The 24343-nt window shown below is 33.5% G+C and overlaps 3 protein-coding genes across 4 annotated transcripts in view; 2 read left to right on the forward strand and 1 right to left on the reverse strand.

The window, feature by feature from the left end:
- LOC132704455 (facilitated trehalose transporter Tret1-like) lies at nucleotides 1-23153 on the reverse strand. 2 transcript variants are annotated; one of them, XM_060674464.1, is made up of 6 exons: nucleotides 23070-23153; nucleotides 22755-22955; nucleotides 8528-8675; nucleotides 7625-7759; nucleotides 5102-5392; nucleotides 1-916 (listed from the first exon to the last, which is right to left on the reverse strand). In XM_060674464.1, the coding sequence occupies exons 3-6, from the start codon at nucleotides 8658-8660 to the stop codon at nucleotides 15-17; spliced, it is 1461 nt and encodes a 486-aa protein (XP_060530447.1). In that variant the 5' UTR covers nucleotides 8661-8675; nucleotides 22755-22955; nucleotides 23070-23153; the 3' UTR covers nucleotides 1-14. The 2 variants fall into 2 exon arrangements, with proteins under 2 accessions (XP_060530447.1, XP_060530446.1); XM_060674463.1 differs by lacking the exons at nucleotides 22755-22955; nucleotides 23070-23153 and having other exon boundaries at nucleotides 8528-8949.
- LOC132704453 (P-selectin-like) overlaps nucleotides 11528-24343 on the forward strand; it is a 54132-nt gene continuing 41316 nt past the window's right edge. Inside the window, exon 1 of the mRNA XM_060674461.1 lies at nucleotides 11528-12370. Within this exon, the coding sequence (XP_060530444.1) occupies nucleotides 11683-12370 (688 nt within the window). The 5' untranslated portion in view covers nucleotides 11528-11682. The remainder of the gene's footprint in view (nucleotides 12371-24343) is intronic.
- On the forward strand, nucleotides 12451-18008 carry LOC132704454 (phosphatidylinositol-binding clathrin assembly protein LAP-like). Its single transcript, XM_060674462.1, has 2 exons — nucleotides 12451-14693; nucleotides 14863-18008. The coding sequence occupies exons 1-2, from the start codon at nucleotides 13487-13489 to the stop codon at nucleotides 15552-15554; spliced, it is 1899 nt and encodes a 632-aa protein (XP_060530445.1). The 5' UTR covers nucleotides 12451-13486; the 3' UTR covers nucleotides 15555-18008.

The following is a 24343-nucleotide window of genomic DNA, read 5'->3' on the forward strand; positions in this document are numbered from 1 at the left end:
ATGGTTCAAATGTTTTATTTATTCGCATTAAAAGAGCGTCCTTTAAGCATTTGATTAATCTCATCGAGAGTTTTGCCTTTGGTTTCGGGGACAAAATAGGTAGTGAGTGCCGAAGAAATAAAGCAGGCTATGGAAAATACAACAAACGGGCAATAGAGGCCGACATTGTTATTGAGAATGTGGAACAAGTAAGTCGTGATAAATATGCCCAAACCGAATACGATATTCAAAACGCACAACGCTTTGGCTTTGATGCTAGCTGAAAACAGCTCGCCGAGCATTATAATCGGCACCACTCCCAAACCAAAGGAATAGCAAAAGATATACACGATCATCCCGGCCAGCGGTAACCATTTTACGGCGCTTACGTCAAAAAAATCGTGCTGCTCGATAAACAAATACGCGGACACCACAAACAATACAACGGCGGAACTCAACAGAGAGTACATGTATGTCATTCTCCTGCCGAATTTTTCCACCGCACCGAAAAGGCAAAAATTTAAACCCCAACATAATCCCGAGAATATCATCGCCGATGTGCTCGCACTCACGCTTCCACCGGCCTTTTCGAATATTGCCTGGGAGTAAGTCGAAAAGATCGTTATGCCGCAAAATTGTTGTGAAAAACGTAGAAACACGCCGGCTATCAATGCGTTTCTATTACTGGGAATGGTAATCAGATCTTTCCAACTGCCGGATTCGGAAATTTGCCGTTCGACTTCCGTTTTCATTTTGCCGAATTCGTCGTCGATGTTTTCTGACCGCCGGAGCCACTTCATTGTCGATTTCGCAGCTTCGTAGTTGCCTTTTCTTATGAAAAAATACGGAGATTCGGGCATCAGAGACAGAAGGATTATGAAGATTACGGGAAACCCGATACACACGTATGCCGTTTGTCGCACATCTAAATAACTTCCTGAAACATAAGTTTTTTTTGGCACCATGCACCAGCACTGAACATCAACTAAGATAAGAAGAACCAGTCTCCGTTTGCGTTTCTAACATTGCCGCTCTAATTGTTGTGCCTTAAAATGGATATGTAGTGTACATCGATGGCTATAATAGCAAAGAATAAACAGTCTTTCTTCTATGCCCGAAACATAAGGCAGAGTAAGATAATTTTTAACTATCATGCCTATTTTAACTAATACTATCACAAAAAAGATTAAATTATAAACATTTTCAAAAATATAGTTTCGTATAGTGTTGGTAGTGTTTTCCTTTTATTTTTTAATCTTTGTTTCGGAGTTTCGTATTTTATTAAATGTAGCCTAATTTAGCATTAAACAATATTTATTTATTGTTATACTATCGAAACAAAATAAAAATTCGGTTGCATAGACACAGAAATCAGTAACTCTTGTTTACACTTAAGTGCGGAATCCGTCGCCCACGATGTCAAAGTCTGAAGCCGATTTAATATTCCCGGTAAAAACAGATAAAACCTATGCCCGTCGGAAATTACCACCCGTCGAAGTAGTCACGAATTGTTCGACTGTTCCTTCTTATCTTTGTTGAAAATGTTCGATGCCAAAATGAATCAATTTAAATTCCAAAATTATTCAATATTTTAATTAAAGTATAACTATAGGTAAGTATACAGGGTGGCCCGAAATTAGACGTCAATATTTTAACCACATATTCTGTGACCCAAAATAAGGATAAAAGTTCATATAAACTAGGGTCCAAAACGTCTTAGTTTTGAACATACGGGTTGTTAAATTTGAAGAGGTGATGGCGATTTTTTGTAAATATTTTTGAAAGACGTAAATATTTTTAAATAAAATTTGGTACATTGAAATGAGGTGGCTTTTACTTGATGAAAATCCATTCAACAAAATAAATAAGAACTAAAAGTTCAGATTTTCACGAAATTATATAGTTTCACATGACAATTGTTTCGACAAGACCGTGTGTTAATCAAATGTAATATTTACAAACTACCTGTTACTATATATACCGAAAAATGACCATAAAACCTTAATTAATGTTGTTGTGAGAATTTAAGTTTAATAATGGAGGGGTATTTAAATCTAATTAAATTTTAAGCAAATCATATGAATATCTCATTTTGTTAATCTCCATTTTCTACTTTTTGTGGCTGTATGTAAAATATCAGAATTGTCGTCAAAAATGTGTTTTTCTGTGTTTAAGTGTATAGCATAATTAGAATCTAGTCTATTGTTTCTCAACGTTCTTTTAGGTTCGTTAATGGGTTTCTTGAAGGATCTATCTGTTTGTCCAATGTAAATTTTAGGACAGCATCCGCATTTCAACCTGTAGACACGTGATTTTTTAAATTTTGGACATTTCGTTTTATTGTTTTTTAAAAATTTTCCTATTGTGTTGTTAGTTCTGATAGCTATTTTTAAACCACATTTTGACAAATGTTTTGAAACTTTTTCACTGGGTTTTCCTATGTATGTAATTAATGTATTAGGTTTCGGATAAATAGAGTTTACTGTTATCGGGATTTGTTTTTTATTTATAATTTTATCTATAATGGACAGATTGTAGCCGTTGTTCAGTGCAATTTGTTTAATGATATTAAGTTCTTTGTTGTAATTTTCTGTTGAGAGTGGCGTATTAAGAAGTGTGTGTGTAAAAGAGTGAAATGCAGCCATTTTGTGTGTATAAGGGTGATTTGAGCTGTTATTATTTGGTACAGTTACTAAACTTTTTAGGCCCTATTTAACGAACTAAAACTTAGTATTGGATTATCTTCAGGGGTGGGTAACACAGGGTACGCGTGGGAAAAATTTTGCCCCAAATTTTTTGTTTGTCGAATTTTCATAATTTGGACTGCAGAATTTGAGTGAAAATTTTTCTACGTAAATAAGGTACCCTTGTCGCACCTCGCTAGAACACACGAAAAATGCTTTTGAAAATTTAATTACAAATTATTTCTTTTACAATCGAGATGCAGATAATCATTAGTAAGCCTTGGAAGTTAATGACACGTTTCATTTGCTTGTGTTGCTCGGTAAATAAAAATGAAATGTCAATTATACGACAGCTTTCAATTTTGTTCATTGTTGGCAAAAAATCGTTTTATTAACGCAAGACAAATCAAACTAACTGTAAAGCTAATTATTCTAATAAATATTATAAACTTTACATTTTAAAGAAGGTTGATTGTTGATGAAAAATAAGCAAATTAAATTTGATGGAGTTCTTTTCAAATATAGAATTAGCAGATATTCATTTTGTATACGGCTTTTGCAATAGCAGAGCTGGGTAGGCGGTACAAGAGTATCGCAGAAGGTTTTCTAATCGTCCAGTACCTGATCGTCGAGTTTTTATTAATATACATAGGCATTTAGTTGAGCGTGGATCATTTGAATGTAATCGTGGACAGGGGAGACCGCAGGGAAACTATAATTTGGACAAGGAGTATTCGAACTCTTTCCAGACTCTCGGGAATACCCCGATCAATAGTAAGTAATATCATTTTTCCTTTGTTTTACAATTTTACCACTGCTATTGTTAAATTAATTCATTCGTTCACGGGGAGATATTTTTGTATGATTAGTAAAAAAAACCTAACCTATCTTTTAAAAAATCACTTATTCTTAAGGCGTCAGCATTAAGGCTAATTTCCAAATAAGCATCGCCATCATGATTAATGAATTAAATCATACCGTTCACATAACTTTTTAACGTGTAATTAAATTAAATTAACTGTGGTAACCACCTCCGAAGGCAATCCAATACTATGCTGTATGTTAAAAACTAAGACGTTTTGGACCCTAGTTTATACAAATTTTTATCCTTATTTTGGGTCACAGAATACGTGGTCAAAATATTGACGTCCAATTTCGGGACACCCTGTATAGTAAAAAGTATGAGTTATATTTTTATCATTTTTTATCACTAATTTTGGTTTTCCTATGAACAACAAAAAAAACTCACGTCATTGCTTTATATTAAAGAAAAATGAAAGAACAATTTAAGTTAATAAAAGGCAGAGTATCATCGAACAAGCTGCGGTGTCCTAATAATAACCAATGTAGTTTTACAAAATGTTCTTTGCCGATCTAACCCAAAAGAATTAAAATGCCTACCAAGTATGCAGGCAGGTATAAAAAGTAATACAAAAATTCCGATCCGTATATTAAATTTTCTTACAGGTATCACAAATTGAGCTATCTGCTGAAAGTTAAGTGGCCAGTCAAGAACTGGAAACAATATTTTTAATATATTTTTTTTTTTATATGCCTCGAATAGCAGACGAAGCCCAAAGCTAAGCGAAGATACCACCTCGCTGACATCGCATTAAAAGTATTATGTATTCGATTGTTGCATTTTAAAATGTGCTCTTAATTTGTATCGGCTAGTCCAAATAAAACTTTATTTCGCTTTTTGTGTAATAAATGTTTTTTAAAACGCTCTCCCGAATTTTGAACATTTAAGTAGATATAGCATTTTTAAAAATTGCGTTTTTTTTAATTTCTGCAGTAATTGGTCACATATGTGGAAAACATTACACTCACTGAAACGGCCATGACATTTATCAATATAACGTAAGTATATTGCATAGATAATAAAAACGGAAAATATTTCTGAATCATTCGATTTAAATTAAAATGCGCCATTTTACAGGGCGTCCCACCAGCTATAATTTTAAATATCGTTAAAAATAATTACTATTTTGGAAATGTTATTAATGTTCGTGTGCCTTCGTTTCGTAATCATGTAAATGATTGAAAAGATATATGCACAAAAGTGTTTGGTTAGTACTGGTCAGTTTTGGTTTTGTCGGCCTGCTAAAGGCAGATGTCGGTGATTGCTGATTAATGATTTCACTTCCGGATTTCACCGGCTGACCAGATGCAAGTTTATGTGATCCCCTTTGAATGTCGATGGTAGGAGGGAATTTTAGTATACCTATGTATATTTAGATTCTATAGAAAAGCGAAATATCCTGTACACCAGATGATATACAATAATTTTGTTGAAACCACCTAAACTGTAATATAATATTTTGTACAGTGTTAATCTTAGCCGAGACATACTTCAATTACCATTATCGCTCATGCATTGAGATAATTATCTGCGTGACAGATATTTACCAAATCTCGTTTTGTTTTGTTTCGCTTACCTATGCAATTGATAAAAAATTGCCCCCCGTAAAGGAAAAATGCGACCGAATTGCCCCATGTTCCTCTCACTTTTGGTGTGGAGATTTCCCCGCAATAAATCGGCAGCGAAGCGAACAGCGTCGCATCGCCAATTCCGGCTACGAATCTCGCTGCATAGAAGACGTACACACTCTTAGCGAAAATAATCGTTGTCCAAAACGTTAGATGTGGTACGGCCAATAGCAAAACCGTCCTTTTTCGGCCGATAACATCCACCAGTTTAAAGAAAAAGAAACTGGATGCAATTAAACCTGAAATCAAAATTTCCAAGCATTATTTTAATATGTGTGTTTTTCAATTTGACCTGGAACACCATCACCAATTATATTTTGACAGATTTGTACAGTTTTTCAAAGAAACTTCTACTCTAAGGCTACTCTAATGCTTTTTATAAATCTTCTGGATTCCTGCTGCGTCGGTTTTTGTTGGGTCGATCTAGCTAACGTTTCGTTAATCATCCTGTTGGCTCTTCAGAGCTTGACTGAAAATTGCTCGCATTTTACTCTGAACCTGCTTTTATAATGTTTGAGGGGGGAGGAGCTAAAGGAAGGGTATAAACACCGTTTCGGATGACTGATTCCCATATTGGTGACAGATAAAGACCTGAGTCGCGGTTAAGATTGTTGGGTTGCTTATAGATTTCTATAGACTCTCGGATTTTTCGTTGGTAGAAGAATTGATTACATGCAAGAATTTTAGTTTTATCAAATAAAATTTTATGTCAGGTTTCGTGATTGCGTTCGGCAAATGATGATGAGTTTATTTGTCTTAGTCTTAAGGCTCTTTCATGTTCTTTGAGCCTAGTTGATATTTTTCGTCTGGTCTCTCCAATGTATTCTTTGCCGAATTTTGTCTTTGACGGATCGAAGAAGTTGAGAAATTTTTGGATGAGCGGTAAATCTGGTCTTGACATTATATTTCTTTAGAACCTTTGATATGTGGTCAGTGATGTTTTGAATGTAAGCAACGACAACAGTGGCAATTGTGGAATTGCTTTCGGCTTCATTGCTTTGGAAGGTTGTGGTGAAATATGTTTTGTGATGGAACACTTAATACATTTTATGTGAGAATTATTAGAGAGAAGACAGAGGTAAGGTGTTTTAATTGTAAGTTCAGTGACTCGGTTGATATCTTAATTGAAAAATGCTTGTCTGGAACATATTTTTCTTATAACGGTCAAATTTTTGAACAAACGTCGGCAACAGCTATGGATCCTCCACTATCACCAGTCATCGCGGATATATGAGAGATATTTGAGAAGAAAGCTCTCAGCACCTTTCATTTAAAACCAAAATTCTTATTTGGTCTTATGGTCAAGAATCTCTAGTAGATTTTCTTAGACATTTAAACTCTGTACACCCTAACATACGTTTTACTATTGAATTAGAAACTAATAACAATAAATAGGTATTCTTATCAATAGAAAATCAGACCTAACAGTGGGTCATTGTGTTTACAGAAAACCTTAATGCATTGTCACATCACCATCTGGCCCAAAAATCATCGGTTATCAACTCTCTTGTTTACAGAACCGTAAAACTACATAAGTCACATCTGCTCTTCTCTCTAATAATTTCCACATTAAAGATATTAAGCGTTACATCACAACATACACTTGACTACAACCTTCCAATAGCAATGAAGCCGAAAGCAATCCCACACTTGCCACTGTCGACCTTCCATTCATTCAAAACATCACTGACTACATATCAAAAGTTCTAAACAAATATAACGCCAAAACTAGATTTACCACTTGTCCAAAAATCTCTCATACATTGGAGAGACCGACCGAAAAATATCAACTAGGCTGAAAGAACATGAGAAAGCCTTAAGACTAAGACAAATAAACTCATCAGCAATAAAGCTAAAATTCTTGCATGTAATCAAATCTCCTACCAACGAAAAATCCAAGAGTCTATAGAAATCTATTAGCAACCTAACAATCTTAACCGCGACTCAGGTCTTTACCTGTCACCATTAGTCATCCGAGAGGGCGTTTATGCCCCTCATTTAGCTCCGCCCGCCTCAAAAGCAGGTACAGAGTAAAATGCGAGCCAGTTTCAATCAAGTTCTGAAGAAGCCAACAGGATGATTGTCGAAACGTTAGCTAGTCCGACTCAACAGAAACTGATGCAGGAGGAATTCAGAAGTTTTACAAAAAGATTTACCATAATTTTATCTCTTATTAGATAAAATGTCTAGTTTCAATGATAAGAAATTTCTTAACTTTAAATTGTACATTTGAATGATTTTCTGCGCATGTCCCTAAATTCTACAAACTAACCCACCCTTTAAACCATTTCGTTCCTAAATAAACACTTACCTCGTCTCGTGAATTTGTTTAATGGATTTTTTTTTCATTTTGCTATATAAGGAAATAAATAAATAGTAAATTAAATTAATATTATGTAGTTATTAAAGAAAATATTACTTTTAAGATTAAAAAATTAGAGCACTACTTTAAACAAAATCTCTTTGCGCACCTATAGGCGGAAAAATTGTAAACTCGGACGCCTCTTCTTCGGAAATCTGATAATGTTCTGTGTCATTTACTATCTTCACTGTAAATGGAGAGGTCCAAACAAAGAGCATTCCATTTGTAAAAGCGCCTAGTCCACCTGAAATTATGATAATCTACTATCATCAATTGAATACGGATAAACAGATTTTTCAAAGAATATTGGGGTTCTCCACCTTTTACTGCTACCAAAAAGAGTTATTTTTGCGAATTAATTATTTAGCTAATTTATGAACCTTGTTTCTAATTTAATCCATTCCTGACCATCCTTATCCTGGACATACGGTATACCTATAACAATCAGGTATGCAATATGCAGTTTGTTATGTGATAAATACTTTAGCGGCAATTATTATTATTATTCACTTTTGCGTTTAAACTTAACGTTAAACAGTTTAGATCTATTTTTTCGTTATTATCTTTAGTTATCATCGAAAATCTGAATGATTAAATCGAATGGAACGATGAGCGAGACGATGTAGCCAAACCTTGAAATCTAAAATATTGATCGTCTGTAAGTTAATATTATCTACTTAGGCTATACCTACTTACATAAATTATATAAATTTATTAAAATTTTCTAATTCTAATAGTCCATCGTCCACTAAATAGCTGCTTCGATATAAAACAAATGAAATTTTCATTTACAATTTAAAAACACATAAACCAAAATTTTTTTTCATAGACAAAAGACAAATTTTATATGGAGATAAAAACCTAATATAAAAAAACTCGGAAATCTGAATAAATACAAAGGGCATCGAAAAATAGAGCGCCTAGAGAAAAGGTATAGTCTCCCCTCACTGTTGACTCTAATGTTTTGTTCTTTAAAACTTTTCGCTCGATATCAAGAAAATCTGTCACTTACCGATAATTATTGCTATAATTTGCGGCCATTCTTTAATTTTCTCCTTGCCTTTTTCAAAACCAAGATGTCCATTCGAAGACCTATCATCCTGGTTTTGAAGTTCGGGTGATGCCTTTTCTGAAGGATTGAGCATGTGGATCTACTGTAACTGTATGCACTTGCAGTGATACTTATGCGAATGCGTTATCAACCATAGCAACTAATCGACAAGTGTTTTCTGATCAGCGAGAAAATTTTTATTTAAAATACTTTTCATATCTGGACACGCAGAGGCACTGCGTTTGATTCCTCTCTTTTTGGGACGTAATTAAGTCAGGCGGGAATTTATTTAATCAAATATTTACCTCAAATTTTGGCAGTATTGTTTGGGAATTAACATTGTTGTGCCAGAATGTGTTTGTTTTAAAATACCAGCCGTAGCACCTCAGCATTTTCGGCTTAAGCGCGCACTATTGCTAAGTTCCTTTACTATTATTTACTAAAATTGAAGGTCGCGTCTAGGCGGTTTCCCGAAAAGTATTTTTTTAATGGAGCACCCTTTATTTTAATAATGAGCATATTGAATCCCCAATTATGTACTTCTAAGTATAGAGATTGTTAGTTTCAAAATCGTGCCTAATGGAAAGGAAAAATTCAAAGTAAATAATAAAAAATATTTCTTTTATTCCCTATTTTAAAAGATCCAATTATGCACTGATCAAGCGTACGCACATTTTAGGGCGTCAGATTGTTAACTCGTTAATTGGTTAGTCAATGAATAGTATTCATGCCGTTTTGCAAAAAAAACATCGAAAAACTTCTTCAGCCACTCGCCTGGTGCCAAATCAAACTCGCGGCTAAAGTTCATTGACATTGCAAAATATACTTATTACATACAATTAAAATTTTTAATTTAGATGAGGTTTAATCAAATTAGAAGATAAAAAACTTGAAAATTGAGTAGTTAATTGGGACAAGCAGATATGACAGTTCATGAAATGAACAAAAAAAGAACTATTATGGATTGGTGAATTCAATAAAACCGGGTCCACCAATTTATAGTAGTATTTTAATAGGTGTATCATTTACATAAAGTAAATAAAGGGTTAGACTTTTATATAGTTTTGTCAAATTTATCAAATTCAAACTAAATTCTAAATAAATATTATCTTCAAAACGTAATTTAACCATTAGCGTAGATATTGCCGGGGTAGCCATCTGTAGGTTTATGTTTGGGATGGCGGCATAATAGCAAACTCACGAAAATTGGAATATATTACAATATTTCAATTTCAAAGCATAAGCATAAGTTGCAATATTGCAAAATCTATATGACACCTATATTTAAAAAACCTATGAGTCAAACCCAAAATTAATTAATTTATCAAATTATCAATTTGTAACAACTCAAAAATATTAAATGAAACTAAAAAAAAACTAATCATACTAGGCAAACTTGGAAGATTTATCTAAAATATAGTTTTTAAGTTCTGTACAAAATATCTTAATTACTTTAATTTTCCTTATGTGCATATGAGAGAGATCTGAAAATGCTGGATCTGTGGGATCTTATAGTGCACGCACTAATTTACGCACTTGCCATTAACCTATTGCCCTGGCGAAGGACCATTTAATGATTGTTCCAAAAGTGAACTTACCTTTATTACATTATAAATACTGGTTTTAAAACATATTACAACTCCAAAACATATAAACCCTATCTATCATATAGTTACTGCCTATGCCGGTAAAACAGGAACTTGTGAAGCAACTATGAAAAAAAATTGTGAGGTGGTCCACTCAACATTCGCATGCGGCATTCAACAACCAACATGGCCGCTGACAAATAGCCAATTTTTACGGTAGCATTTGGTCAGATATGCCTACATTTCGTTAAATGTTCTGGAAAACGAGTGTGGAAATCGCTGTTGCGCATCAATTTTTACCATAGTAGGACCACTATATTATCTAATAGTTTTATGCTCTGTAGGTCTGCTGTTGCCTCTCCCCCGGCGTGATACATAAAACTACTGCGTACGCGCGTACGGCCGCGCCAATGCGGCAAATATATATGCTGATTATTTTATTGGCTTGTACGTTCCTGTTAATTGAGCAAGCCTAGTCGCTGCTTATCGCAGCTTGGACATAAATGTAACGCCTAAGATTTAAAAAAAAAAATCGTACTATATTAAAATAATACAGATAAATATGAAAGAGTTTCCTTGGCTGCATCAGTTATATTAGAGATTTGGAAACTTTAGATGAATTTGTGGTTGCTTAGAATGACAGAAGTGTATAAGAGAAAATCTCGGAGAAAATACTTATGGATATTCACTAAAGTTTTATTTACAGTCTACTTTTGTCATTTTGAAAAAACAAATAAATATTTTTGTTGTATAGTTGCTGTAGCTCCAGAAATATCCGAGAAAATCCGAAAATTGTAGATTGTGATTTTATTTTTTATGACTTTAATTTATGCGACGACCACTATAAAATGGCGACTTAGGACGTGGTTCCAGTGTAAATTGCATGTCTAACCAAAGAATCTACCTATTCCCTAAAACTATGCTCGACCCTAAAAACAATGACCGGTGTTGACCGGTCATAAAAACCATTCGAAATGGATATCATATTTTTACTTCAATTTCAACCGAGATACTGAACAATTAAGAAGGATAAAAGTAGACGAGGATTTTTCCTCCTTTCCTACCGCCCCGCTATCGTCTTTTCTCGGTCCATCACTGTAATGAAAGAGTAATAGAAAATTGGCCACAGTGAACTAAGGTTAGCTTTTGAAATGTGCGGTTGATCAATCTACGCAAACCAGCTAGTAAGTGAAATGGCTGCGTTCCTATTTATTCTTCATAAGGCGATTCGGCCAACTTACAACCAGGTTTAAACTTTTAAACAAATAGTAACGATCACAACACCCAAGGCTCCCAGTGAAAATCGAACCAACCCACACTTTCCGGCGATTCGAGTTGACCTGTCTAACGCCTTGCCAACCGAGCTATCCTCGGCGCATGGAAAACATGTGATACTTTGGTTAAGGTAATTTTTGTTCTTTGGATTTATTATCATCTGAATGTTTTAAATTTTGAATTTCAAAATTGTTTTAAAGGGAAGTGCTAAAGCGATGATTTTTTAAAAATAGTATTACATCAATAACTATAATCATGCATGTTATTTTATTGTGCATGATTTATGTATTATACGGAATTAGTTGCGAGGACATGTTCGGTTCTTATAAACTTAATTACAGTCAGTTTAATGAAGAAAACGATTGTCCCGAATTTCCTTCTGTTCAGAACGCTAATATAAAAATTGAGAGTTTTGGTCGGAATAATAAAGTGGCGCGTATTTATTGTTTTGATAACTATGACTTGGTGGGAAACAGTGATATTTATTGCGTGTTTGGACAGTGGGAGTACCTTGAAGCTCCACGGTGTCAGAAGACTTGTTCTCCTCCCCCTTTTCTCGAAAATGCTAAGATTGTCCTAGGGAAGAAAGCAAAAGATATTGTTTCTCCAACTGGAAAATACAGAAAAGGAACTGTTGTAACATATACTTGCATAAGTGGATACACTTTGATTCCTGCTGCTAGTCACATGAGAGTATGCAATGAAGGAAATTGGACTGGTAGTGATGGCTTTTGTAAGCCTGACACTTTACGTGGTTGCCCACCACCAAAAGCCATAGAAAATGGTCAAATAACTCCAAATTTCTTCCTTCAAGGGGCAAATGTTGGAGAGTATGTTTTTTATCAGTGTAATAGTGGATATTCCTTGGTTGGGCATAAAACAGTTCAGTGCAATCGTGATGGCGCCTGGGAACCTGATCCTCCTATGTGTCAGAACAACTTCGGTGAGTAACAGTTTTGTTTTGAAAATGATAGCAAATGATATTGGAAAAGAGTTTGTTATATGTTTGTTATAGTTGTCGAGTCTGGTGCACTATTTAAAATGGGGTAGGTTTTATCTCATAATATCTCAATAAGGCAAATTAAAATCTTCAAAACTTTGGTATAGTAGTGACTAAAAGCAGATGGCGCTTTTCAATGTAATAGTATAGTGCTGTTTTATTGCCAGTAACTGTTTTTAAAAAACGACATTCGATCTTGGACATTGTATTTTTGGCAAAACTTCCTATAGAGATAAAAACTGTGTTGGTTAGTTTTGTTGTTCTTGTGGTATATTTTCTGTAATTTCTAAGCCTATATTTACGCCATATTTACAATATAATGAAATATCTTGTTCTCAGTTGGTATGTTTTGAAAGTAAACTTAGAATTCCCTCAGCTTATTAGCTGTGTTTGATTAAACAAACTAGATTTTTTATTTTTTCATATTTTGAAAATTTACCTTAAGATGTATCTTAAACACATTGGTATCTCTTAGAAGTGAAACCCTTATAGATCCATAATAAAATAATGCTGAAAGTTGAATTTAAGAAATGCTTTGTATTAATTCACCCTTTTTTTTCACGCGGATAGTTTAAAATGATCCATGCCTGAGTGATCGGCATCTAAGAAGATGTTAAAGATAGAAAAACACACAAACATTTTGTCACGAGGTTTTACAGATTTTTCGATTATTCGTATTCCTATTCGCTCCGGAATAATCCAGTGGAAGAGGTTCTCTTCTTCTTTAATTATTTTGTTCACATTTACCATGATCATTTGGCCATAACAGAATTGAAATGAAATGATGCTTGCCAACAGTTTTAAAGAGTTCTGATCGTAAAAGAAGTTTTCTGTGGTATTTGGTGTTTTTGTGCATTGCAATAGATGTCGCTCTAGAAATTGGGGTTCACTTTTGGAACTGTCCCTTGTTGTCCAATGGCAAGCTGACGTACTCACTGAAAAAATGTATTGATTTCGCCGGTCTAGGTCGGCAGTCGATTTTGGTCGGCGTTTCAAGTTGTTTTTATTTAATACAATTTGGCACGCCAGATTTAATCGTATCTAGAAAATATTGTAGAAATGGCAGGGCAAACTATAAATGATCGTCTTTTGGCCGCTAAGCATAGCCTTGCTGGCCAAGGATTGGCGAAGTCGGTGTGTAAGGCGACAACTGAAGAAATGTTGGGCCCCAAAAAGAAACATTTGGATTACCTGGTCCATTGTACCAACGAACCGAATGTGTCTATTCCACAAATGGCAAATTTATTAATTGAGAGGTCTCAAAATACTAGTTGGGTGGTTGTTTTCAAAGCCCTTATTACCACTCATCATCTGATGTGTTATGGAAATGAAAGGTTTACTCAGTATTTGGCTTCAAGTAATGTATCTTTTCAACTGTCTAATTTTGTTGATAAAACTGGGGTGCAAAGTGCTGTCGGAGCAAGAACAGGATATGACATGTCACCCTTTATTAGAAGATATGCAAAATACTTGAATGAAAAGGCACTGTCTTACCGAGCAGTTGCATTTGATTTTTGCAAGGTAAAAAGGGGAAAAGAAGAAGGCACGCTGAGAACTATGGATGCTGAGAATCTATTGAAGACATTACCTATTTTGCAGAATCAATTAGATGGTCTGTTAGAGTTTGATTGCACTGCTAATGATTTAACAAATGGGGTTATTAACATGTGCTTCATGTTATTGTTTCGAGATTTAATTAGATTATTTGCTTGTTACAATGACGGAATTATTAATTTGTTGGAGAAATATTTTGAACTAAACAAGAAACAATGTAGGGAAGCGTTAGATCTTTACAAAAAGTTTCTTATTCGCATGGATCGAGTAGGTGAATTTTTGAAGGTTGCAGAGAACATAGGTATTGATAAAGGTGATATCCCAGATTTAACAAGAGCACCCAATAGTTTGCTTGATGCTTTGGAACATCACTTGGCTTCTTTAGAAGGAAATACACCCACGGCAGCAAATAATCAAAAGAATTTGATGTCTGGAGTCTCTGCATTATCAAATACAAGTTCAGCTTTTGGTTCTGCTGTTGATGACAGTTTCAAGCAAGTTGCTGTAGCAGAAGAAGAAGCAGTTTTTAACCAATTTAAAGCCAGTGTTGGATCTCCCACTTTGGGAAGCACCAATCCATTTTTGACTGATGAGCCACAAGTTGTCAAATCGGAACCTATTTTGGATCTATTTGGGGATGATATGGGGATGTCAAAACCACCTGTTGATACTGCACCTTCTACTGCAATTGATGATCTTTTATTGCTTGGAGGTAAGTTTAAAGTTCCAGAGCTTTTGTCTTTAAAGCTAAGATTTTGAATTGACTAGACTGTGTTTTCTCATTTTTTAATTGATCTATTTTTTTTTGTCTATATGTGATCATGCAATTTGCTCCAATTTCTTTTATATGTTTTATATGATCAAATTTCAATATTTTTTAGGTAACCCATTTGCTGATTTTACAACTCCAGCACCAGCACCTGCTGCTCCAGCTGCAAATGGTATTCCAGATTTTTTTACAGGCCCAGCTGGGTCTGCTGAATCTCAAAATGCATGGAATGCTAATGGATTTTCAGCTTCCAATGTGTTTCAATCGAGTTTGCCCAATCAAGTGCCACAGCAACAGCCTCCTCAATCTTTCAATGATCTCACTAGTTTCTTTAATGCAAATGAACCTTCAGTTTTTGATCAAATTGCTCCATCAGATCAGAGCAAACCTCAGCTTCCTATACAAACAAACATTGTTGCTCCCCAAAGGCCCCCACAACCTGCAAAACTCCTTACTGGGGACTTGGAGTCAAGTCTTACATCTTTAGTTGAGAACTTAACCATGGATGTTGGTGGAACCAAATGGAATTCGCCAAAAAATCAACCAAAACCCGCTTCTGCTAGTGGTTGGCAACCACAGCCCATGGCTGCGACAACTGCAACATCATATAAACCGATGATGGGGGTTCAGCAGTCCCAGGTAATCGGTCAATCAGTCATACAGCCTATTGGTACTGTTATGCAATACCCAATGGGCAGTGTTCAAACTCAACAGCCTCAAACAATGGGCAGTCCGAAAATTGGAGCACAAGTATCTCAGGCACAACCTGCAGATATGGCATTTGATCCATTTGGAAATTTGTAATAATGTCAGTACAATGGGCTTAAGGAGAGGTTTTCAAATATACTAGTCATTTGTTTCACTGATAATTAGTTTTTAAAGGACCCAAGGCCTTGTTTCATCCAGGGCGAGTTATTTGCATTTGTTTACTTTATAACCTGTCCAGTGAATTGTTAAAGTTATACACTTAAATGAATTATTTATTTAAATTTTAAATTTGGACCTCAAATGAATAGGAGACTTGAGGCTTTGTGTTACTATGTTTGTTGTGTCTGTGTTGGGTGCAAAGTTTGCACCAGGTAGAAAATTGGAATTTATACATTTCAATTAGTTCTGAATCAATTTTATTTATGAAAACTTTACAAATTCTTGCAAGAAATAATTTTAAACAGGTATTCCAATTTTTTAGCCATTTTATTATTTTTCCTCAGGTTAATTTAAAATAAAATTTTCAAGGTTCACAATGTATTGCTGAATTTATGGGGTCACGTTTTTTAATTTCTTTTTTTAAGCATTGAAAAACGTCCTTTGAAATTTTTAAAAATTCGACTCATAGTTAAATCATTTTTCTGAATCATAATTCTATAATTCTATGCCATTTGATTTCACTTAATTTATTTTCATTAGATGTATGTACCATTAGATCTTGGTCCAGAATTTTACTCTCGGCTTCTGTAAATGTTCTATTAACTTCAGTGAGGCATCATATATAAACAAAATGTAATGTTATCACTTGAAATATATTGTTAAGTTGGTTTTATGGCCTAGTTTACAAAACCAATTTAATATATTTATGAAATAAATTCAGATATTGATTACATGTTAAGATAGTATACTATTATCGCACTAAAGCCAAAACATATGTTGCAATTTGAAACAAATGTATATCATCTTAACCATAATGAATTATTGGTGTCTTGTACATACATATAAAAGCTTATTTTTTAAGAGTAGATGAAATAGTATTATAGCAAGTTCTAGTGCAGCATTGAAATAGCATTGTCAGCAAAAATTTATTTTGAAGGTTTTTTTGATATTTGGTAACCAAAACATTTATCATCGAATTGTTGCCGCCAGTAACTGAAACAAAATTAATTTTGAATTTAATCTGATTTTTAATAGGATTTAAGGCATGGTCTTTAAAGCTGGCGCAAAGTTCCAGTCCCATTTACTCGATATGATTTTAATTTAATTTTGAATCAAGTGATTTTAGTGCTGTAAATATACTCTTTTTGTTAAGCTCCAATCTTGTTCACTAATGTTTGATTTAATGGAAAATACTAGTCACAAAAACGCTATTGTGTTTTTTGTTTCTCGAATAATTTGGTGGGGGGCAGTCATTGTGAATATCTTACTTGAAAAAAATAGCTTCCAATTTTTTGATAGTAGTAGGTAGATAGTTATAAAAACTCGAGTTTCAAATGAAAATGGTTATTTTGGACAATTGGTACTAAAAGCTTTTGTTTGAATTTTAAAAATTGTGCAAAGTGCACGTGTTTGTTTATTTTGGGAGCTTCTATTTGGAGTGAGATACTAATTTCAATTATGTGCCTCCAAACAGAATTAATTAAGTGCAATTTCAAAATGTAAATACATGTTTTATACTTTGTTCTGCTTAAACTAGCGCATAGGAAGTTCATTTTATTATTTTTTTAGGAAATTCTTTGATCAGAGGCTGTTTAACCTATATCCTATTAAGATTTAAGGATACTTTCTTGTTTTAGGAGTTAACTGCAAGGAAGGTCAAATTTTATAATACTCATGCACACTGCACCTTATTTTGTGATTCCCAATATTTTGTTGGGCTAGTGATCAAAGAATTATTTAAAAGACCTTATGATGTATGATATTTTAGGAAAGGTTTATAATAACTTTTGTTATGTGATTTAAAAAAGGCTAATGATCGTGATTTACATTCCTCATTTATTTTGTTTTTTTTTATTGTATTATTTATTTGTCTTAAATTTGAAATTTTGCAAAAAAACAATCAATTAATTTTGGGTATTTAATTATGAACAAAGCTCTGATATTTTTAAGTTTTATTCAGTTTTGATTTAGATAACTGTAATAGCCTTGTTTCCGAGAATAATCTTCCAAAGAAAAAAAAAACAAATTAATTAGTATGCACCTTAGAAATATTTGTATCATGGATTGCATTTCTAGAAACCTAACATATTTTGCTGCTACTTTCTTTGAATTAATGATGTTAGGTTTTCTATTTTGTTTTAGTTAAGCGAAAATTTAACCTAATCAGTATGTGACAATATTAAAGAAATCCCGAAAATGTTATAGATTCATTAAAGTAATTATGCTTATGTGTTATTTAGTTGTTTAGTTTTCTTCCTGCCTTAACAATAAAATATCTTAAAACGTCATATATTTTGATATTTTGAAACGGATTTAAAATTAGGTCAACTATTAGATACAGTGCCAATAGAAAACATCCATTAATGTTTTCTGATGGCGTTTGAATATTTGTGATGTTTCCTGCCCTTAGTCATTACTAAGACATATTGGTGGAATTAAATACATAAACGAAATGATTTTTCTCAAATGAAAATTATCGATTTTTGCAATTTTATCTTATTTAATATTAAAAATTAAGGTATTGTAGTTTTCGTATTCTTATTACTTGTTGGGAAACCTATACAGTGTTACTTTCATCCAATTTTTTAGTAAAGCATGTTTCTATTTTTTTCTTATTAAATAATTAAAATATAACGTTACGTACGTCTCAGACTATCAAAACGCCGAATTTCCTATTCGGAATATATTTGAAACATCTTCGTTAAATCTATTATTCTCCATATTCATACCCGACGCTAGGCTTATATAGATTGCTATCTTTATGAGAATAGATATTAGATGCGATGGCGTTATCAGGATGCTTTTGTTCATTGAAGGGACGCCGTGAATGAAGATTTGATAGCTTGATAGTCTATTGCCAATGTGGTTATAGTTAACTGTATTTTTTAATCATCTAATTTTTTAAACGATGAAAGAAAAAATAAAATAATCAGAGATTATATTCATCATTGCATTCCTTGTAAAATTTTCCATTTATGGTTCTATTTATATGAAGGACGTTTTCAAAAATTACGGTCTCTCACGGTCAACGGGTAGTTTTAGGTATAGGATATGTAAATTTAATTTACCTTCATTTGTTCTATAGTATCTAAAGCTATAAAAATATAGGGTTTTCCATAAGAAAAAATATAACTTTGATATGGTTTTTTGAGTCACAGTCTATATTTCAAACTAATTTGGAAATATGCCCCTAATGGACGAATATATTTTTGGGGAATGTATTCGTGTTGTTTTGCAAAAATTTAGCCAAAAACTAAAGGTCGTAGAAAAAGTGTACAACGCATTTGGTAAACTTTTTAAATCACTCCCTTTAACACACTTGTTGCATTATATACTCTTTTTCTTAATTAAGTGCATCACATAAGTAGGGGAAAGGGAGGCATAACGGACCCTGCAGTTAAAACGGTCCATTAAAATCCTTTAAATACTATTTGCGCCATCTCTACAAAGTTGTTAACGTCAAATTTTTCTGAATGGAACAAGCTTCGGACAATTAGCCATAAACCGATAAAAGTGACTTACGAAATTTTAACAAGGTAAGCTATATTTGAATGCTTGTACTTTTTACTTCCATAATAAGGTGCGTAGATACTATTATAGCCTTTGATGTTCTATGTTGACATAATCTCCAGATCGGCACGTTTTCTAGAATATAGCAGAGAAGACAAAGTGGTCCAAGTGGTTCATTTTGCCCGGTCCGTTTTGCCTAAAAAACATCTTTTAAACAAACCTTTTCATATTTTTAGATGGTTAGTAACTATAAAAGAAAGATCCAGAGGTAAAAACCGCTCGAAGAGGCAATGAAACAAGTAATAATTAATGTTGCAACTAACGCTACGGGGCTTAGAAAAGCTTCTGAAAATTATAATGTACCTAAAACAACATAAAAACCAAAACAATCAAGATATTGATACAGCAACAGGGAAGAAAGTGGGGAGATTTGATACGGTATTTAATAAAAATCAGGATAAAGTGCTATGTTCTTTGGCGTCTCACCAAAAGATTTGAGATGTTTGGCATACAACTTGACAGAACGAAATAACATTCAGCATAACTTTGACCCAAGTACAAGGATGGCCGGTAGATATTGGTTTGAAAATTTGTTAAAAAGATATCTCGATCTTAGTCTTCGCAAACAAGAGGCCACCTCAGCCTCCTCAGCTGTAAGAGGCTTTAATCGGGTTTCTATTTCAGTTTTAGTTGAAGCTGTGGATAAGTATAAACTAACACCAGATAGAATATATAACGTGGATGAGACGGGCATAGCTACGGTACCGAAGACATTGCTGAAAATAATCAGCACAAAAGGTAAAAAGCAAGTTGGTTTATTAACATCAGCAGATAGGGGCCAATTACTAACTACTGCATTTTGCTTTAATGCAAAGGGCTCATACATACCACCCATACTTGTATTGTATTGTATTATTTGGCGGGGTGCCATGAAAAAGAAGGCTAATAAGTTTTCGGTGAAGTAAAAGACTCATAGTGTCTGTATTGTCACTATTGAATTCAACGTCAACGGAAGGCTGGATCCAGTGTCTCACGTGTAAACGTTGGGCTCACTATTCCTGCGCTGGCGCTGAAGATGATGATGATTTATTGATTTTAATAAACCGTACTTGTTGATTTTTATTTATGTTTAATATGATACTGAAAGGAAACATACAATGTTACCCAAATATAAGTTTAGTTTGTCAAAAGTGTTGTTCTTGTTTTATCCTGGCCATAACTTTAAGGGTACCATTTTGACTTCTGTTCCCCTACACATTTAGTATTATGTCGCCACTTTAGTCAGGAGTTTGTTAAAGTTTTTCAAAGAGTTGCATATTATACTTTTTCTAGTTTTTGGGTACACTTTTTCAAAACTCTGACACAACTGACAAACGATGATTAAAATTTACGAAAAACATCCGATCATTCCTATAACCGTGACTCAAGTACTGAAAATGTCCAAAGTGACTGACGAACACTTAAAGTAAAACTTGGTCGCGCGATTGGTAGTAGTGGGTATTTTTCAAGGCTAAAAATATAACAGATATTAAGGGTGGAATTCATAGTTGATACTTAAAAAAGAAATTGAACGCATCTTCAAGGCCCCATGCACGACTATGAATATATGGCCGTAATATGCCATATAGATGTTATATACATCGTGTGCCAAATGAAACGATCCACCATACCGATCTGAAAACCCATAGGAGATAAGAAAAAAAGTTTCGTACAAAAGTTTCTTGGACTCGCCTGAAGATTTAAAATATTATAATTTTGTCGATATAGGGCGTCCCAAAAGTGTCCCACCCGACATCAACTTTGTTATTTTAAATGGAACACCCTATATATTTCGACATTTTTGGAATACTTGGTTAAAATAAAGGTTACTTTTTTATCACTATTCAAATTTTGCATAGTTTAGGCAGAAATTGAGATTATGTGTTTTTTTCTTCAAATTTTGATTGCTTCGTATAAAATTGTGTTGTGACGTCACTCATCCAGGTATAGCAACTTAAATAAAAAATACTTAAATAATTTGACAGACGCGCCTCAGCTTATACAGGTCGTCCCAAATAGGTGGTGCCGTTTTCGCAAATTCAATTAAAAAAATCTCAAGTTTTTCAAATGGAACACCCTATATTTTTATTCAGATATCAATTCTAGGACAAAAAATAAAATAACTCCTTTATAAATGGTTGTTGAATTTAAACCTGCCTACATTAGGTCACTCGTTGGCAATATTAGGTATTCTATTAAGTATTGTTTTTATTCATATTTTAGCGCCCGGAAACTTTCTTTGATACTCCCCTAATGCTAAGCCTGCACTTTTACCAGTCATCAGGTAACATTCATACAACTTTAACCTTTCCTGAGCAGAGTATTGTGGCATTGTAACCAAAAAACTATAACTTATTTAAAATACAAATAAAATATATACTAACAAAAAACTTGACAACTATGAATTTTTTTAATAGAAATATGAAAAACAACAAAAGCAAACAGAAATGTCCAAGTTTGTTTATACCTCAATGCGTTAAAAAAAAAGATTGTGATGTCATAGCCAACTACATTTTAAAATATTTTGATATTTCTTTGTTGTTTTGATGCCAGATGAAGCAACAATTTTAACTAACATTTAACTAAACTTTTTGGACCGAATTAACGAACTCTTTTAGTTAACCTTTTATTTATAGATTTATTTATTCAAATTTGTTACTCTGTTTAATTAGCCTATTTATTTATTTTAGGTATTTTCAATCAATCTAGATAATTAAATGTTTCTTTAAATATGAATTCTGAAGTTTTATTAAATCTGTTAAAGTGTGTAGTATAGATTCGATTTTTTTTTAAATTTCCACGTATTAATGGACACTCTGTATTGCTAGCAATAGGTTTTATTTATATACCTTTAAAAGAAGTAGTATCATGTCTTTGCTATTTAAAAAATACCTAATATTGCCAACAAGTGACCTAATGTGGGCAGCTTTAAATTCAACAATAATTTATACGGGTGTTATTTGAAACCTCGAATATCTCAAAAAGTAAGTGAAATTTAAATATAAGATAAACTACAAGCTTACCTTATTTGTTGTCCTAGAATTGATATCTGAAAAAAAATATAGGGTGATTCATTTGAAAATCTTGAGATTTTTTTAATCGAATTCGCCAAAACTGCACCACCTATTTGGGACAACCTGTATAAGCTGACGCGCATGTGTTAAACTAATTGAGTAGTGCATCATCTCGTTAGTCTGTGGATATGGATCAGTCGCGTCACAACACAATTTTATATGGGATAATCAAAATATAAAAAAAATACATAACATCAATTTCTGCCTAAACTATGAAAATTTTGAATAGGAATTTCTTAAAAAAGTGACCTTTATTTTCCAAAAATGTCGATATATGCAGGGTATTCCATTTAAAATAGCAAAGTTGATGTCGGGTGGGACACTTTTGGGACACCCCGTATCAACAAAAATTATGATATTTTAAATCTTCAGGAGAGCCCAAGAAACTTTTGTATGAACTATCTCCTAAGAGTTATCAGAGCTTATAGTGGATTGTTTTATTTGGCAGGGGTCACAAGGTTTGTTATTGTTCCCTCATCTGCGGAAATTATACTCAAATGTGTAGAACACTTACCTAATCAAAGGTGTAACATTATCTTGTCAAGCGGAAAGGTCGACTTTTATATCAACTAAGCGCATAGGTAATCAATCTAATGGTTGTCAAATTGAATTCCCATTTAACACTTGATCAGCTGATGAATTCCGATTTAACACTTGGAACTTCAGTACTAGTCGACCGTCGACTTGTTTCGCCCATTCAGGATCTTTATGAACACTACGACGTATGTATAGGTAAGTAATTTTGTTTTATGAATGATTAATGTTCTGAAATCCATTTTAAAATATAAAATAGATCCATAATTAAATGCGGGAAACAATAATAAGTCACCTTAAACGAAGCAAAAATCACGTTAACTGTGCTTCTATGCAAAACGTCAAACCCATGAAACTTACACTTGCTTTTCTGTTTTTGTGTCCGGTACAAGCCGTCACCTTTGATATAACCGCTTGCCATACTTTTTCCACGTAGGTGGGCTTTAATATGACTTATTAACATTGCGGTTTATCTGTTTGGCCAGTCTTGTACCATTCTAAAATATGTTCGTCCTGCAGAATATTTAATGCGCTCTCGAGGCGTTGACAGAAGATCGAAATTACGTTATATGCGTTTTTATTTATGCGCCCAAATATTGTCAGAAAACTCGCCCATGTTCATTTCTCTTTAGCTGGGAGTAATTGTGGATTCATGCAAGTATACCATTAACATTAATTTAGCACTAATTTAACATTATCATTAAAATTATGAAAACAACGGTCCAATTAAATATTGCCAGGTTATTCTTCTTAAAAGCAAACAATCCATTTAATGAAAAGTTAGAAATTGGCTGGTGGATAAGTGGGGACTCAAAATAAACACATCTAAAACTGAACATTTAGTAGTCGGAGGAGCCCTTTCAAACATACAAGTCGGAAGTAATATAATTAAAGGTTGTAGAGAGTATAGATATGGTCTGTTCATAGATATAAGAAAGTGACCAATTGCTTTTGAATGGGATTATCCAAACGTGGTCATTAACATACAATGCAACAAGATTAATACCTAAAGTTTCGGAATTTAAATTCAGGTAAAATTGTGGTCCGTAATAGAAAATAATTTTATACCTACCTGTGTTTAATATTCTTTGGTTTGGTATACTACTCAGTTTAAATTTATTAGTAATCATTCTTATTTCGTGTGTAATACAGCGTGTGTTGAATCGTATGCGAATTATGAAAAATATGTGTGAGTCTAGTGTATCTCAGGAGATGCTCCCACCCAAATGTAGAAAACACTATTCTATTGAGACTAAGGAAGTTATAAACAACGTTCATTTGACTCTCATTGAACGTGATGCCAGCAAGCAAGCATCTTTAGAAGAAACGGTCACATTTAAAATTGTGAATAATCCCATTTCAGCGAGGAAAAACAGAAGCAATGCTGACATTTTCTCGAGTGTATATGAAAGTGATCAAGGTATAATACGGCGGAAAATTTACCAGTTATACGAGGAACACAGGGTGCCTACATTAGATATCTTAATTAGGAGGCTTGAAAAAGATGAAACCAGTGTTAAATGTGGCAGAACTAACTTATTGAAGTGTATTCAACACATGGGTTTTAGA

This window comes from Cylas formicarius, unplaced genomic scaffold (genome assembly GCF_029955315.1).
Source record: "Cylas formicarius isolate icCylForm1 unplaced genomic scaffold, icCylForm1.1 PGA_scaffold_7__23_contigs__length_41026272, whole genome shotgun sequence".
In the NCBI taxonomy this organism is placed as follows: Eukaryota; Metazoa; Arthropoda; class Insecta; order Coleoptera; family Brentidae; genus Cylas; species Cylas formicarius.